Source organism: Ipomoea nil, unplaced genomic scaffold, assembly GCF_001879475.1.
Source record: "Ipomoea nil cultivar Tokyo-kokei standard unplaced genomic scaffold, Asagao_1.1 scaffold3056, whole genome shotgun sequence".
In the NCBI taxonomy this organism is placed as follows: domain Eukaryota; kingdom Viridiplantae; phylum Streptophyta; class Magnoliopsida; order Solanales; family Convolvulaceae; genus Ipomoea; species Ipomoea nil.
In genome coordinates this window covers 1,673,523-1,690,096 of record NW_017619484.1, presented here as the reverse complement: position 1 = coordinate 1,690,096, position 16,574 = coordinate 1,673,523, and the positions used below count along the sequence as shown (strand labels likewise).

Sequence of the window (16,574 nt, the reverse complement as noted above, 5' to 3'; positions counted from 1 at the left end):
GGTCCGGGAATTCGCAAGAATAATGATTAGAGAGAAGCAAGAGATGTGGGGAGAAACCCAAATCGTCCGTTGATTCTCTTGACCTCTTGTCTAGTTCTTGACTTCCGGCCACTCCGACAAGAACTCCATTGGGTTAATACTAAGGAAACGACCATTTTAATCCCTCCACAAACGACTAAGAGACGGATGGATAACAGAAAGACCATTGGTAGAACAGATTAGAAAGTCAAGTGTCTTTTTTGTCCAAATTAATAGTCGATTAATTTTGAAAAATCACAATAGTCGAAGATTGTAGGAATTAACTCTTTATTTAATTATCTAAAAGTGTATAGTGGGTCCTCTAAATTGATATTAGTTTTAAATTTTTTTAACTTATTAAATAAAAACTTTATTTATTTTTAATTTGCCATAAGACACCCATCTTTTCTATCTTTCTCGTTTGGATCTTGTATGCTTCTCCTTGCTAGGATGTTACTTACAAATGTGTTTGTTGGGTCCTAAATAACAATCCCAGGGGTTCCCATCAAAATCATTCATTTCGATCAAGTGCTATACAGCCTCCTTTCTTTTCAAAAAATAAAAATAAAAATAAAAAATTGCACACAAATGACACAATCAAACATAATTTGCAGCAAAAGGCAATAGGTACATATATTAGGATACACAACATTTGCCCGGAGCTTAGCTCATTGGTTCAGTAGACTGTATTTGGAAGAAGAAGAATGATACACAACATTTCATTCCCACATTTTTAGCCCAGTTACGTGGTAGTGGGGTTATATACCAACTTTTTTAACTGAAGGAGGCCATGATAATCTGCGGCTCTCAACCTCTCCATGTTCACTACTTGACACTTCTTGCTGCTCGTTTTCTTGCCTCAGACTTCTAATGGCCAAATCATCAAAACTTGTTTCGGTTCTCCAGGGTGGAGGAGTCACAAAATCTGAATTCCTTGGTCCCCTTTGCGATGGATCCTTGCTGCTGCTTGGTGACGAAGGATGCCCGACCCTTAAAGCTTGAAGTGTGGCAAACGACTCCCTCATTGCTGACATGGCTTCAAAGAATCTGGTGCATGATGCCAGAGCAACTGGAATCGGGCGAAGCATTTCCTACATTGATTGGATTTGACATAAGTTAAAACCCCATTAAGTGTTAAACCAACTGGAACAAAAACAAATACAGAAATCCATCATATCAGTCAGCTGGGTGTGAACAACACCTACGCTTGCAATAAAAACCTTATACGCATTTCCTACCTGGACCTGGTTCATGCTTTTTGATCCGTTCAATACAACTGATAGAGTAATATCTAATTTTCATTTCCAAAAAAGCCATAGTTTCACAGAACTGAATAGAGAATTCTACACCCCCAAACTTGTAACAAGAGATGATAAAGGAAACAGACCCTCCCATTCTATTTCTTTCTTCTTTTTTTTTTTTAGTTAGACCACGAGGTGTCCTGAGTAGGCCCTAACTATAGGAGGCATCTTTAACCCTGTACCATACTCAGACTAGGCCCTATTTCTTTCTTGATGACAACTTTAGGAGGTATAAATTATATGCTTGATTTTGATGCTTTCACAAGGCAACAAAGAAATATGCTAATGATGTATACAAAACAATGTGAATATTCCAACTATAATTGTAAAAGAAGAAGCAGCAGCAGCAACAAGAGTAATAAGGATTGACGTACTGCCCATATTGTTGGTGGATCTTTAAAATTCTGGCTCCATTGGAAATCTGCGACAGATGCCGTGAGTGCACTGTAATCGCTGGCAGCTCTCATAAGCAGCTCAGAAAATTGTTTCTGCAAAGATTCTCACTGGCATCAGGCCTAAAAAATATATCAGGAATCATGTACTTTGTTGGGGTAAAGAACCTTTAGTTGAATTAAAGATCTGAGATTCATATGATGGAGATTTAAAAAAAAAAAAAAAAAAAAAAAAAAAAAAAAAAAAAAAAAAAACGAAGTAAAAAGATGTCTTCTAGGATATAAGTTATGTAGCGATATTTTACAAACAAGCAGTAATAAAAATTTTCATAAATGTGTGTAAATTGTAATACTCAAGTGACAATATCAATGCCAGATTGCAAGATAAAAAGTGTGTAATTCAATTTCATAAATAATGAAAACCTGATATTCTGCTTCCACCGGAATGCAATCCAATGAATATGGTTGTTGAAGCCGAGCAATTATCCGGTCCTATAACCATAGAATAATATTTGAGAAGAGGGTATTGCACCAAAAGAGAAAAAAGATCAGAACACTTGCATGATGGAGAAAATCAGGCAGATGGTGAGAAGACGGGATTTCACCATAGTTCACTATCTAATGAAATAGCTCTCACAGAGTCACAGGTCACCAAGAAAATTTACCAATACCGTAACTAGTAATAGGACCTCACCATTCTTTTAGTGGCCACTTTAGTGCTTCACCAGAATGATTTAAACCAGTAAATCATAACCACAGATTGTCCAATAGGTCAAACTATGTTGAAGTACTGGCCTACTGGGAATGATATGTCAAACTGTCTAAGAACATCAATTTTTAGTTTTTATTTATTTGTACATGCACCTCACTGAATACATATATATAAACTAAAGTTTGCTGTAATTACATATATTATCTCAAAGCTGGGTTTCTAATGTGTCTCTTCCTAATTCTCAAGAAATCATGCATATACCAATAACGGATTCATCAACTACATTATTCCTTCAGATTTTGAAATACTTTCTTATTTTTGACTTAACATCTAGGTTTGATCTCGTCCTCAAAACAGCGATAGAACTATTTCAACAGTGCTGCAGGGGATCAACCCCCTTCCCCTTCACCATCCAGTAACAATGGAAGATGTAACCACAACTTATTGTTTACTAATAATATTAATAATTCTGGAGGCACCAAATGAGAGCACAAAAGAAGTTGTGTATCCTTGCATAAGTACATAAAGAGATTCCCCACAAAAAAGTAAAACATATATACTTATCCAAAAAAAAAAAAAAAGGAATATCAAATGATTGAAAACAAAGTGGCAGGAATAGGCAAATGTAGCAAGTAGAAGTATTACCTTGTTCTGAATAACATCTTTCAATATAGTAGTGATCCTGGCCAAAGTCTCAATCTTTTTTTCCATTTCACTAACATGTGTTAGATGGGCAACATTCTTGTCCTCCTAAAATTGACAAACAATTAAACAAAATTCATCGTCTAACACAAAGTGACAAATCTCATTTCATGAGATAAATTTTCCACGATACTATGTGAATTACAATCTTATTCATCCAAATGAGAGAAAATTAGAACTTCAATTAATCAAATTGGTCCAGAACCCAAACTAGAGTTAAGATGGCAAAATTTATTATTAATATTTTTTTTTTAAGCCAGACATGAAACTTGGAAAATGTTGGTCGGCACATGTGCTCATAGAAACCATTGAATATAAGATTGGTTCTCAAGGTTAGCTGACCAATCAACTGGCTACTAATGGAAATGAAAATCAGGAAACTGGTTCACATGTTGGTGGCAGAGATGTGAGAGAGGGAGGGGGGAATTCGGATAATTCATGAAATTAGGACTTGCAAAGACAAGAAGCCTCAGTTTCAATTTCTTGTGTAATCATGAACTCATGAAAGAAGCCTTGACTTCTATCTATAGTTTAATAATATTCTACATGGTTTAGTGACCAGATGACTTGGAAAGGTGAAATATAATAACATATAAGAAACTCTCCAAGACAGTTACCAGATTTACAGGGAGGCAAACTTTTTATCTATCTTATCTATATAACACGAGCTTAATATTATTAGCACTCCCCTCAAGTTAGAGCATAAATATCATGTACTCACATTTTTTAGAAACTAATTCCACTTGTTCTCCCAACAAGGCATAGAGCTTGCTTGGCTCAAAAACACCAAGTAGAGCAGAGGGAATAGATGGGGATTAATAGTACTACCCCTCCCTTCTTTAGTCCAATCACATTTGTTGGGATTGAAAGTGGCCTGTCGCCCAATGCCAAACCCTAACATGGTATTTCAGGGGATTTTTAGTCTGATCCATTTCAATCCCATGAACCAAGCAACATCATAGTAAGTAAATGTAAAGCTAAGGACCAAAGACTAGTCTCTTAAATAAGGGCACATAAACCTAAAAATAGGCCTGAGGATTTACCAGCTGCACTACCATCCCAAAGGTATTTAAGGACTTATGAGGTTCTATAGGAAATGGAATCATATGTAATCATGTTCATTTAGGCAACAATTAAGATATTAATTCTGATGTTCTACTTCTGTGATCTGTCAATGTATAGATTGTGGGCAATACTATGCAAGCAATAAACCAACACATACAAGTACAATAGAAAGCTATATCAGGTAGTATCACCTTTCTACCCTGAAGCTCTACTTGCAAGTCTGCTATTTTTCTTTGGACAGCAGTAAGCTCCTTCAAAACCCTTATCAAGTCATCACTTTTTTCACCAGAGCCACTGGACAAACTTTGGATCTCCTCCTAAACCACAATAAAATGAAAATCAGAATCGGCATTCATTCGATAACTCATAGATACAGACATTCAAGAAAAGATAACCCAAAACGAACATTAACGTACAAGAGAATAGAAAGCTGAAACAATTACAACCTAAATTGTTCTCCATGTTATGATGTCTTCATATTAAGTGAAATTTAGCTAAAGATGAAGCACTTTTACAGCTTCTTTTTGTACATAAAATAATCTTACATTGTACTTCACGAATCAACGATTCAGGAATCGGGTTTATCGATCACAAGTACAGAAATGGGTTTGCGATGGATTACCTGGGAAGGAGGGGGAGAGACGGCGAAGCCCAGATCGGCGGCAATAGAAAGGGCATCTGACATCCCACCGAGGCGTCTCACTGGTTTCCGTCCGACCCATGTTGAGTCGCTTCCCATCATCGAACTTTCTGTCTCTCTCTCCCTCCGTCGTTACCTAGTGGAACTTTGACTTTGCAGAGTTTATTTTTCTGGTTGGTTGGGTTGAGAATTTGAATTTTGTTTTGAGTGTACACGAATATGTTAGCTCACACATCATTTTTGAATGGTAAAGATGTCTCATACATTCTTGTTCGTGTAAGGAATCGGCTCAAAATAAAAATTAAGAAAATGGTTAAATAGGCTCCTGAATTTTATTTAAAAAAGTTAATTAGACATTTAAATTTTTAAAAGTTGTAAATAAACTCATAAACATATTACTTTGAAGTATTGAAGTCGAGAAACCGATTAGTAACTTGTAATTACATGTTACCTAATCGACAACCCTTCCACCATTTTTTTGCCACAGTCATCGGAGATCGGGATTTTGCAGAGTTTATTTTCTCTTATTATAAATATAAATAACAAGCACTTGTCAATATTACTTATAAAGGAAAATTAGTTCTGGACTGTTGAGATTCAATTCATCCGTTACGGAATTAATTTTTTATTAATTCCAATTTTATTTTTGAATTAAATCTCAACATAATGGTGGCCGTTTCAGGTGCTACAACTCGTGCATTAAATGCTAAATTAAATGCTATTGATTCTTCACCCCCTATATAAGACTGTAGTTGGAACAGCAGATTTTAAAATAAAAAAATAAAAAAATAAAAAAAGCACAAGCATAACAAGAGAGTGACAAGGATGAAAGAAGAAACACAACGCACAGAAAGCACAATTTCTTCTCCAAAACTCTGCTCCTACTCCTTTCTTTGCCTAACTGTGTTCAAGGCTTTACTCTAGTTCGCCGGGTTCGTTCGTTTGGGTGCTCAAACGTCGAACCGTAGCACGTTTTATTCTGGAAAACCTAGGCCACAACGCTCCTAGCACTTTTGGAATGTGACAAATAAGGTTTTAAGGAAATAGTGATCTCTTGACTCGCGCTAAATACCCTATACCCATACACGAGCCATCTTTTCCTTCTTTCGGTTTGGATTATGCTTCTAAGCAAAAATACTCTCTTTATTTGATATAGTAGTTGGATTGAAATTATAATCTGATGATTATAAGTTCCAATTTTGGTTGATATATATTGGTATATCTTTTTCGTAGATATATATGTATATATAACATGTGGGTCCGTTTTATATATATTTGTGTGTATATTTCGGATATATATCAAATAGTATTTTATATATTTTCGTGTGTATATATAAATACTATTTTGGGATATTAAATCAATTTTAAATCATTATCACAACAATACTCCACCACTATACTACAATGACTAATGCGGCACATCAAGGCAGTCACTTATGTTGGTGATAATGAACCAAAATCGATTTAATATCCTAAAAATAATATTTATATATACACACACAAGTATATAAAATATTATTGGATATTTATCCGAAATATATATATACACACAAATATATATAAAACGGACCTAAAGGTTATATATACATGTATATCTACGAAAAAGATATACCAATATATATCAACCAAAATTGGAACCAATAATCCTCAGATTTTAAGTCCAATCCAACGAATATATCAAAAGAGGGAGTACGGATTTTTGCTTAAAAGCATAATCCAAAACAAGAAAAGAGGATAAGGAGGAAAGAAAAGTACGAGTTAGGCAAAGTGTCTGTCTTTCCTTAAAACCTTATTTGTCACCTTCCAAAAGTGCTAGGAGCGTTGTGGCCTAGGTTTTCCAGGATAAAACGTACAACGGTTCGACGTTTGAGCACCCAAACGAACGAACCCGGCGAACAAGAGCACGGGCAAAACACAGTAGCAAGAAAGGAGTAGGAGCAGAGTTTTGAGAAGAAAAGGTGCTTATCGTTGTGTGTTGTGTCTTTCTTCACGTTGTTTCTCACTTTCTCACTATCATTCTGTGTCAAAAAGGTTGCTCCCACAACATGTTTATATAGGAGATTGGTACTAAATAGCATCATCATGACACATTAACCAACATAAATTCAATTTAAAAATTGAATTATAACGTTTGAAACGGTCGTACTTATTATCGAAATAATATCAACGGTCACGAACTTAATATATGATTAATTCGTACCGACCATAACGACTCGTTTCAAAAATATCTGAGTGACTGAGAAGTCCGTACAAATCCGAAAGTTTAACGAATTGGGACCGAAAACCACACCTGAGTGGTCCGCAAGCACCGAAACGGTGCGGTACGAATCAATGCATATAGCATTGACTCGTGCTGCTCCTACGAAAGGAGCATGAAAGGAGCCTAAGCCAAAGATTATTACTTCGTGCTCCAAAACCAAAGGCACCGAAACCAAAGCTTCTGCATGCATCTTTCGTCCCAATTCCATTTCGTGCTAACAAATTAGCACATTAATTAAGCTTCCCAAAAGCTTATTCTCAAGCTTGACAACTCGTGTTGTCACTCTAATTAAGCTTAATCTTAAGCTTTAAGCTTTCTAAGCTTAATTTGACGTACTTCTCTCAATTAGGTTCACTTTGAGAATCAATTTCTCATTCACCTATTACCCATTTTGAGCGTACATTATATCAAATTCATCGTCTCACTACGAAGAACCCGAATCTACCTTGACCCGACCCAAATCGGAAGTGAATCCCACATATATTTGTACCACAAAATAATAACTCAAAATGTCATTTTAATGCTATTTTTCCAACAACTTATTCCTATTTCGAGTAAACGCAATCCAATGTGAGCATGTAGCCGTAAATATTATCGTGGAGAGCATACGATAAAGCTTCACACAGTTGTTTGAGTCTTCAGTATTATTTGGTTACGAACATAGGTCATATTCGCTCATACATCGATATGCGATCGATGGTTGCAGATCATTTATGTCTACTTTCTTGTGTTGTTTATTAAAGTTCGTCCTAGTTCAGCTAATTTAATAGCTCATACTTTAGCTTCTATAGCTTTTGCTCAGACTACTGCTTTTTATTGAGATTCTATCCCTCCTGACTCTGTTTTAGTTTATCTTTAATGTATGCCGTTGTTGATTGCTTTCAAAAAAAAAAATATCAATTACATTAATTTAACTTGTTGAAATTGAGCTTCTATACGTCAAAATGCATTTACCTTTGTTATTTCTTACAATTCCAAATATATGTCTTTATACTCGTTATTCCTTACAATTCCAAATCTAACCAAACAATAGAATTAGTATTCCTAGTAATTCATTTTCCACCAACCAAACAATGAAATTCATCTTCCTAGTAATTGTTTTTCTATGAAATTTCAATTCCACTCCCCTTAAAATATTTTTCGCGAACCAAACGAGTCCTTAAGAGTTTATTATCTTGTTATATTTAAAGGTTAAAATAACACAATATACTCATACCCTTAAATGTCATTTTACCTTCAATCAACTACTAGTAAATAACTAATTTACCAAATAGTTTTTTCTAACCAAGCTAGCGCAATCAGCCATCAACTACTAGCTAAACCAATCAGCTATCAGCCGTTTGCCAATAACCAGAAGTAATTAGCATTCAACATGACATTAATCTCAATTCTAAAATCATATCAAATAGTAAATCATATTTGGGAGAAGATGAGAAAGAAGAAGTAATTAGCATTCAACATGACATTAATCTCAATTCTAAAATCAAATAGTAACTCATCTTTAATGTGATATTATATTAATTTTGGTGTTACATAATTTTTTTATTTTTTTTAGGAATGGTGTTACATAAAACTGGAAATTCTGGGATAAAACAACCACATGGACGAAGGAATTTTTATAGTTAGGTTGTAAGTACGAGTCGAGTTGCACTCTGTCCTTAAAATCTTATTTGCTGCCTCCCTTGATGTTAGGAACATTGCAGCTTAGGTTTCCCAGGATAAAACACAGGATAAAACATACTACAGTTCTAAGTTTTAAGCACTCAAACTTAGAGCCCGGCGAACTAGAACGTGGGAAGAACACATAACGTAGAGAAGAAAAGAGGAGCAAAACTAGTCTGGAATTAATAACAACAAACAAAGAATTGTGGCTTACTAGTTAGCATTCCTTGCGCACAAAATAGAGCCTCTATACTATATAATTCAATATGCTTTAGAAAGGCACTTATATAAATAGTTGTGCAAACCCACTTTCCAAATCAATGTGGAAAAAGGCTACTTCAAATGGGTTACTTTGAGAATCAATTTCTCATTCACCCATTATCCGTTTTGAGCGTACAATATATCAATCTCTTCGTCTTACTACGAAGAACCCGAATCTATTTTGACCCGACCCAAATCACAAGTAGAACCTTCTAATATTTGTACCACAAAATAACCACTTAAAATGCCATTTTCAAACTATTTTTCCATCACAATAATCATATCAAATTAAAAAATAATCCATGACAAAGTGCCAACGTTTAGCGCATGCACACACCATCAAATAATGTATAGAGCACTGGTTGCTTAACTTATTACAAAAACACCACATGCAGATCGATTAGGTCGGGCTATGATCCGATCAAGATTGGCGAAGAAAAACTGCATCGGCATTTCCATCACAACAATAAAGACAAGGATGCTGTGGGAGTTGTAATTTCTTGATAACCTTCCTGGCCAACAAAACCACTTCCCTATTACTAAGAGGACCAGGATGCTCCTTCAACACAGTCTCCACGGCATAGCTGAACGCCCCACGGGGCGGCTGCCCTTCTTTGGTGGGCACGTCTCGGCTCACCTCGTTAGCCTGACACCCACTCAGCAAGATCCCCTCGTCCGCCTCGAGAGGCTCCGGCCGCTTGTCGGCCTGCTTGAAGCTGAGGCTGGCGTGGTCGCCGAAGAGCTCCAGGTGGTGCGGCGCGATATCCCGTGCGGCTAAGTTTGTGATGGACGAGAGATGGCGCAAGAGGAATTCGAAAGGAACGGATTTTGCTTGCGCGTTTGGCGGCGGTGTGGGGATTTCTTCGTTGCCGCAGGTGGGATGGTCGCACGGCCCGATCTGCTCTTTCTCTTTGTCGATCAGCCCGCCGCTGTGGCAGGAATCGGAGAGGATCGTGAACGTCGCTCCTTTCGGCACGCCCTTCACTATCTGCCGAAAATCCACACCTGCAAAAGATATTTTTAACTCTTAAAAATGAAGAATTGTGAATTAAAATAATATAACAAATAAATAATCAAATGCTATTGATTATATTATTCCTATGATCATAAAGAAAATGTCCAAAAATATATTTAATATTTACTGCTAAAGCATACACCTCTAACAAATTTTACTTAGTTTCTTAAGAGTTAGACAAATAAAACTTAATTTCATGAAATGCTATACAATACTTAGGGAGTAAGTTCTATTAGTATATGCTTGATTTTTTAAAAATTCAAAATTTCTATTTTCCTCCCTTAAAATCTTAATTTATTATACGTCCTTTTTACATTGAAAATTGCGTGCTATTTTTTCCACATAATTTATCCCAAATGTTCACTTCCGTAACACTACTTCTAAAGTTTTTTTTTTGAAGATACTATTTCTAAAGTTCTAATAATGAAATTTTTTTGATTGACTTCATGATAAGTTAACTAAATAATAAATATCAAAATTAAAAAGGGTTTGTGATGAATTAAAGTAATTAAACACAAAAAGAGTTCATTTGGATAATGACACGTTAAAATGTGAAAATAAATAAATATCTTTCGATTTGATTTTATTTATATAATTTAGTTAATGAAACTTAATTCAATTATTTATAATTTAATATTTTTAATATTTAATATATATTGAAAATGTTATTGAACATCAAAAGTTAAATAAAAAATTATTAAAAATATTTTTAAAATAATTAATAAATTATCGTAGTCAATAAATAATAAAAAAGAATAAAAATGAGACAAAGACGGAAGGTAGTGATTGTTTTTTTCTCTTAATTATTATTTTTTAAATAAAATTTAAACAAAGCTGGACTTTGATTGGACCCATAAAAGGAACCTTTATTAATCATAAAAGTAAAATGCGGGGCAGTTGTGTTTTCCCTCGTGCCCCTCGCGCACCACCAAATAAATAAATAACTGCTCGTGCTCCTCGTGCGCTAAAACACTCACCAATTACTGCCTTTCTGGTTAGAGGTTTTTCTATATATATATTTTTTTAAAACTTTAATAAATAAAATTATTTTTAATATTATTATAAATATTTTTATATTCTAAATAAAATAATTAAAATGTTTAATTATACAATTTTACTCTTTTTTAAAAAATTAACCAAACACATTAAGACAGTTTTTCAGAATGCAATCAAACACGGACAAATGAAACTATTTTCTTGAAAATTTCTCATTTTTTAGAAAATATTTTCCAGAAATTATTTTCCTGATTTTCAAACACACCTTATCATATTTAATCATTTTTTTTTAAAGTACACTCTAACCTATTTTAGCATTTACTCAACAAATTATGTTGATTCTTGATTGAGATGAGACTCGAACTCAGGACCCTTAATCATTTTCTTTTATTTTGTGACATTACATCATTAACTTTTATTTATTTCTTAAAAGGCAAAAACTTGTGTCAGTCCATCTTACAAATTCTTATTCATGAGACGGATCAGATCAATATAAAAATTTAATACTTATACTGAAAAATATAATACTACGTAATAATCAGAAATAAAGCATTTTTTATTTATAATAGAAAGTGTAATATTTGTGAAGAAAAATATAATACATTTACATTTTGAATTAAAAGTGTTATTTATTCATAGTATTATATTATTCCGTATAAATATTACATTCAATTTTGACCCATCAGATCCAACCCACCAATAAAAATTTATGAAAGAATCTCAAGAATAAGGATACGATCTATCACTCTTCCTAAAATTAGGCCTCCTTTCAAAGTTTTTCTAGTTCATGATTTCATCAAGTTAACTAAAAATGTAATAAAAAGTGAAGGAGGAGGGGGTGGATTATATTGCTTACTAGTGATGACATTGAGATCCTGGCCAAGAATAGCTTCTTCATTGAGGCTCTCGATCAAAATCCCATGGCCACTGAAGTGGAAGAACAGGACATCCCCGGGCTCGGATCGGGCCACCATCCGAAGCAGCGTTGACTTGATATTGGCCGCCGTGGGCAACACCGGGCTCCCCTCCTCATCCGTCAGCACTTCGATGCAGTCCGGCTTGAACCCGAACCGGGAAATCAGAACTTCCTTCATCGCCAACACATCATTGCGGCATCCATTCAACTTGAATACTGCGTTGTTCTCGTAATTGCAGCCCACCAAGACCGCCATCCTCTTCATGCTCTTCTTCTGCTCTGTTTCCATTTGGACCTGGCCTGGGCGATGCAACAACCACTACTTCAAACTAATCCCAGTCGTCTCTGATTCTTGGAAGTGAACTTAAGCTTCTCTATAATGTAATATTCTATTCTTGGGGATGAAGGGCTTGAAATTTATATATAGCGGAAAGCTAGATACAAATGAAGTAGATCTAAGGGCAAATTATTGTGTGGACCATGAATGTCGTTTTGGTGTTTAAGATAATGTATTTTATGACTTAGAATAATATACTTTGTAATACTTGTAATTATTTTGATATAAGGGATTTAGTCTTTTAAATTAGCCCAAATTCTCCTAGTGAAATTTAATGAATAGTTATGCTGTGCATCCGTATGCACCATGCATGGTGCATACGGATGCAAAAACGACGTCGTTTTATTAAAAACGCGCGTCTCTCTTTTTTTTTTTTTTTTTTTTAAAAAATCAGGTTCGATTCCTAGCAACAGCATTATGTTGTTCATTCATTATGGAATTTTAGTTCATAGATTATGGAATTATAGTTCATTGATTATCGAATTATAGTTCATCAATTCTGGAATTGTAGTTCATCGATTCTGAAATTGTAGTTCATCGATTATGAGATTTTAGTTCATAGATTCTGAAATTTTTAGTTCATAGATTAAATTATGAAATTATAGTTCATCGATTATGGAATTATAGTTCATCGATTCTGGAATTTTAGTTCATATGTTGTTGCTGGGAATCGAACCTGATTTTTTTTTTTAAAGGGGAGACGCGCATTTTATTAAAACGACGTCGTTTTTGCATCCGTATGCACCATGCATGGTGCATACGGATGCAGAACATAATTTGCCAAATTTAATTCCCTAGCCTATATAAATTTAATTAAAGCCCAATTTCCTAAGAATAAAATACCTTTGGACCTTAGCTTTAATTCTATTTATAATATATTTATAATCTTCTTGCTCAATTTGTATGGCGGCATTAGCTCATGCTTGTTATAAGAATTAAATAGTCCATTTATATTACAATATCCATCCTTATAATTATGTGGCAAATTATACCGTGCACCAGGGCGTACAATGCATTGTGCGCTCTTACTCAAAATGACGTTGTTTTGTACATTTTTTCGCGTGTTTGTTGTTAATTCCTTAAAAAAAATCATGTTTAGAATGTACAGAATTGTATAATAGAAAATACAGAATTTTATACCTGAAAACACAGAAATTTTATAATTGAAAATCCTCATGTTTCGAATGTACAAAATTATATAATAGAAAACACAGAATTTTATAATTGAAAATTCCCATGTTTCGAATGTACAGAATTATATAATAGAAAACACAGAATTTTATACCTAAAAACACATAATCTTTTTTAAAAGGATAAAAATCCCCTATTTCGAATGTACCAAATTTTATACCTGAAAACATAAAATTTTATAACAGTATACAAAACGACGTCGTTTTGAGAAGCGCGGGTACACATTACTATGTGCGCCCTGGTGCACGATATAACGATTGTAATTATGTCTTTGACCTAATATATACACTACCTTGTATCTAATGTTTTTGTCCTAAGAATCCCTACAAATACTATCCTTACACTCTACTATATTCCACGCCATTTTCCCCTCCAAATACAAGAAAAATAGTCATCATCTTCTACAAGAGAAAACTCCATTAAAACTACTCTTTTATGCATCTTTCCTACAAAATAAAGTAAGATCATCTCTCACCTTGCATTTTCCCTTCATATTTCATAGTCTTTAATGCATGTTCTTAATCTTCCTACATTGGGATTTTGGGATTCCTAGAGGTTCAAGATGGAGATAAGTTGCTAGGTTGATGCTTGGTGTTTGAGGATTGGTTTGCTAAGCTTAAAAGGTAAACTTCATGTCTATCAAAACCTATTTCCAACTTATATAAATGTTCTTCTATTTCTTGGAAATCCCTGAGTATATTCTTGATGTTGATCTTGATATATCTCTTGCTCTTGAGCATATTTGGTGTTGTTCTTGAGCTATAATGTCTATCCTTGATTTCCCTTTGAGTTAGTGCCATCCTAGTATTGTTGGTATGAATTTCTTGTTGAGTTGTAGCCTATGTTATGTTGAAATAACATCACTATTGTCTTTTGCTGAGCTTACTGTTTCTGTTCAGATTTTGGCCCTGCGGGCATTTCTCGCGGGCATGTGATGCCCGTGAGGGACACCCGCAAGGTATCTTACAAGGGTGTGTGGCAGGTGTTGTTTGCCCATTGCACATGCTCACCCCCTTGGTGCGGTAGTGCCCCGCGGGTATCATATCCCCCTGGCATATGACCGTGAGGTTTTGAGTGATTTTCAAGATGCACTCTTTGATTCCCCCTGCATTGTTGCTTGGACTTTGGTGCATTGGCAGTATTTCTTGTTATTTTGTGAACTCTTTGCCCGTTTGAATTGTGATTCTCCCACGAGTCCTTGTTCCTTGATATCAATTGATTCTTGAGTGACTTGATGGTATATATATGTATACACTTCCTTGAATATATATTGTATATTTGGATCAGTGGAATTGGAGAGCTTCGGCTCCACTTTGTTCGGCGGAAGAAGCTTAGGCTTCACTTTGGTGGATAAGGTTGGACTGGTGTACATGTTGGACTATTGTACAGGTTGAACTTTTGGCGTAAAGGTTGGATTGGAGTTTTGTTGGATATTGTATTGAATTGATATTGACTACCTCCTTATTGTTATATATATATATATATATATATATATATATATATATATATATATATATATATATATATATATATATATATATATGATTCCTTGACTATGTATATATATCATTATGCTTTGATTGATGAGAGAACTCTTGGAACTCTATCTTGTTCATGTTGTGGTATTGATCTCTTGAATCTAAGTTGAATTGAGTTGATTCCCCGTTGACTTTCTTGAATTGCAGTAATTTGAGTATTCTATTGATTGAGTTTAGTGCCCCTAGAATATATATATATATATATATATATATATATATATATATAGTCATACCATTGCAAAATCTATTTTGAGTACAAAAGTATGCTTATGTATCTTTACATGTTTGAGTGGGTTTACTTAGCATTATTCGCTAATATATTTAAAATGTATTTTAGGTATGGAGTAGACTTGCTTTTGAGAGCGCGGTAGTTTGAGTATAGACTCGTACCTCTAGTTGGCTTTGTTATCTTTGTTTAGACTTTGGGCTATGAGCATTTTTGAATCTTTGATGTTGTAATAAGTAGGTACTGCCTTGTAAATTTGGATTTGTGGATAGAACCTTGTAGCCTGTGCACTTGGGTTTTGGTTGGCCCAAGTGTGACATAACACCCTAGTGAGTTTAAAATTTTGAATTCGCTTTCGTATTTTTATGGGGTTTCGGTATTTAGAAATTGAGGGTGTTACATTATGTGTTAAAATAATAAAATTTCTAGGGTAAGATAATGTATTTTATGAGTGAAAATAATTATTTTATGTGTTAGAATAATGTATTTTATGAGTTAGAATAATGTATAATAAACTATATATTTGAATAATGAAACTTCTGGGGGTAAGATAATGTATTTTATGAGTTAGAAAAATGTACTTTATGGGTTAAATTATATATTTTATTAATTACAATAATATACTTTATGTGATTTTGAACCGTTCATACGGCTATATGGAGTACATCCATGCAATAATGATTCATCTCAAAGTGAATTATTGGTTTTGATCTAACGGCAAATCGACACCACGTGTTTGGTAATCGTTATACCATGGACGCTGAACCTATACGACGTCGCTTTGAACTTTAATTTTAACGGAGACCGTTTGTTTTTTCAGCTCGCTTTACAGAGTTTTTTTGTTTCTTTTAATACTGTAAAGCATGCTTTGGTGCATTGTGTTATGCGTTTCTGTGTATTATGTTACGAAATTCTGTACATTAAGCATAAGGGTTCAGTACATGAAATTGATTAGTAGTTGTATAACACAAAACACATTGTATATCTTATTTTTTACGAATTTATGTCTTATATTATGCAATTATGTGCCTATATGACATTAATCATTTACATAAATAAGATCTGAGAATAAGTAAAATAGAAAACATGTGTATGTATTTCATGTTATGCGTTTTTGTGCATTATGTTTCGAAATTCTGTACATTAAGCATACAGATTCTGTAGATGAAATTGATTAGTAGTTGTATAATAGAAAACACATTGTATGTCTTATTTTACGAATTTATGTCTTATATTATGCAATTATGTGCCTATCAGCCTATATGACATAAATTATTTACACAAATCGGATATGAGAATAAGTAAAATAGAAAAAATGTGTGTGTGTATATATATATATATA

General features: G+C 34.1%; 2 protein-coding genes across 2 annotated transcripts; both read right to left on the bottom strand.

Annotated features, from left to right (window-relative positions):
- Nucleotides 1-607: 607 nt before the first annotated feature.
- On the bottom strand, nucleotides 608-5,062 carry LOC109164125 (AUGMIN subunit 2-like). Its single transcript, XM_019312900.1, has 6 exons — nucleotides 4,813-5,062; nucleotides 4,382-4,507; nucleotides 3,069-3,173; nucleotides 2,135-2,203; nucleotides 1,694-1,807; nucleotides 608-1,109 (listed from the first exon to the last, which is right to left on the bottom strand). Exons 1-6 carry the CDS (start codon nucleotides 4,930-4,932, stop codon nucleotides 777-779), a joined length of 867 nt encoding a protein of 288 aa, XP_019168445.1. The 5' UTR covers nucleotides 4,933-5,062; the 3' UTR covers nucleotides 608-776.
- A 4,212-nt stretch (nucleotides 5,063-9,274) lies between these two features.
- LOC109164016 (metacaspase-9-like) lies at nucleotides 9,275-12,422 on the bottom strand. The gene is made up of 2 exons (XM_019312763.1): nucleotides 11,881-12,422; nucleotides 9,275-10,018 (listed from the first exon to the last, which is right to left on the bottom strand). Exons 1-2 carry the CDS (start codon nucleotides 12,227-12,229, stop codon nucleotides 9,435-9,437), a joined length of 933 nt encoding a protein of 310 aa, XP_019168308.1. The 5' UTR covers nucleotides 12,230-12,422; the 3' UTR covers nucleotides 9,275-9,434.
- Nucleotides 12,423-16,574: the final 4,152 nt, after the last annotated feature.

Excerpts from the sequence above, each read along its gene's own strand:
- LOC109164125 (XM_019312900.1), bottom strand. The coding sequence starts at position 4,932 with ATGATGGGAAGCGACTCAACATGGGTCGGACGGAAACCAGTGAGACGC. Across the intron at positions 3,174-4,381 it reads TAGAGCTTCAGGGTAGAAAG|GAGGACAAGAATGTTGCCCA; the intron begins GTGATACTACCT and ends TGTCAATTTTAG. Across the intron at positions 1,110-1,693 it reads ATCCACCAACAATATGGGCA|GAAATGCTTCGCCCGATTCC; the intron begins GTACGTCAATCC and ends CAATCAATGTAG.
- LOC109164016 (XM_019312763.1), bottom strand. The coding sequence starts at position 12,229 with ATGGAAACAGAGCAGAAGAAGAGCATGAAGAGGATGGCGGTCTTGGTG. Across the intron at positions 10,019-11,880 it reads GGATCTCAATGTCATCACTA|GTGTGGATTTTCGGCAGATA; the intron begins GTAAGCAATATA and ends TATCTTTTGCAG.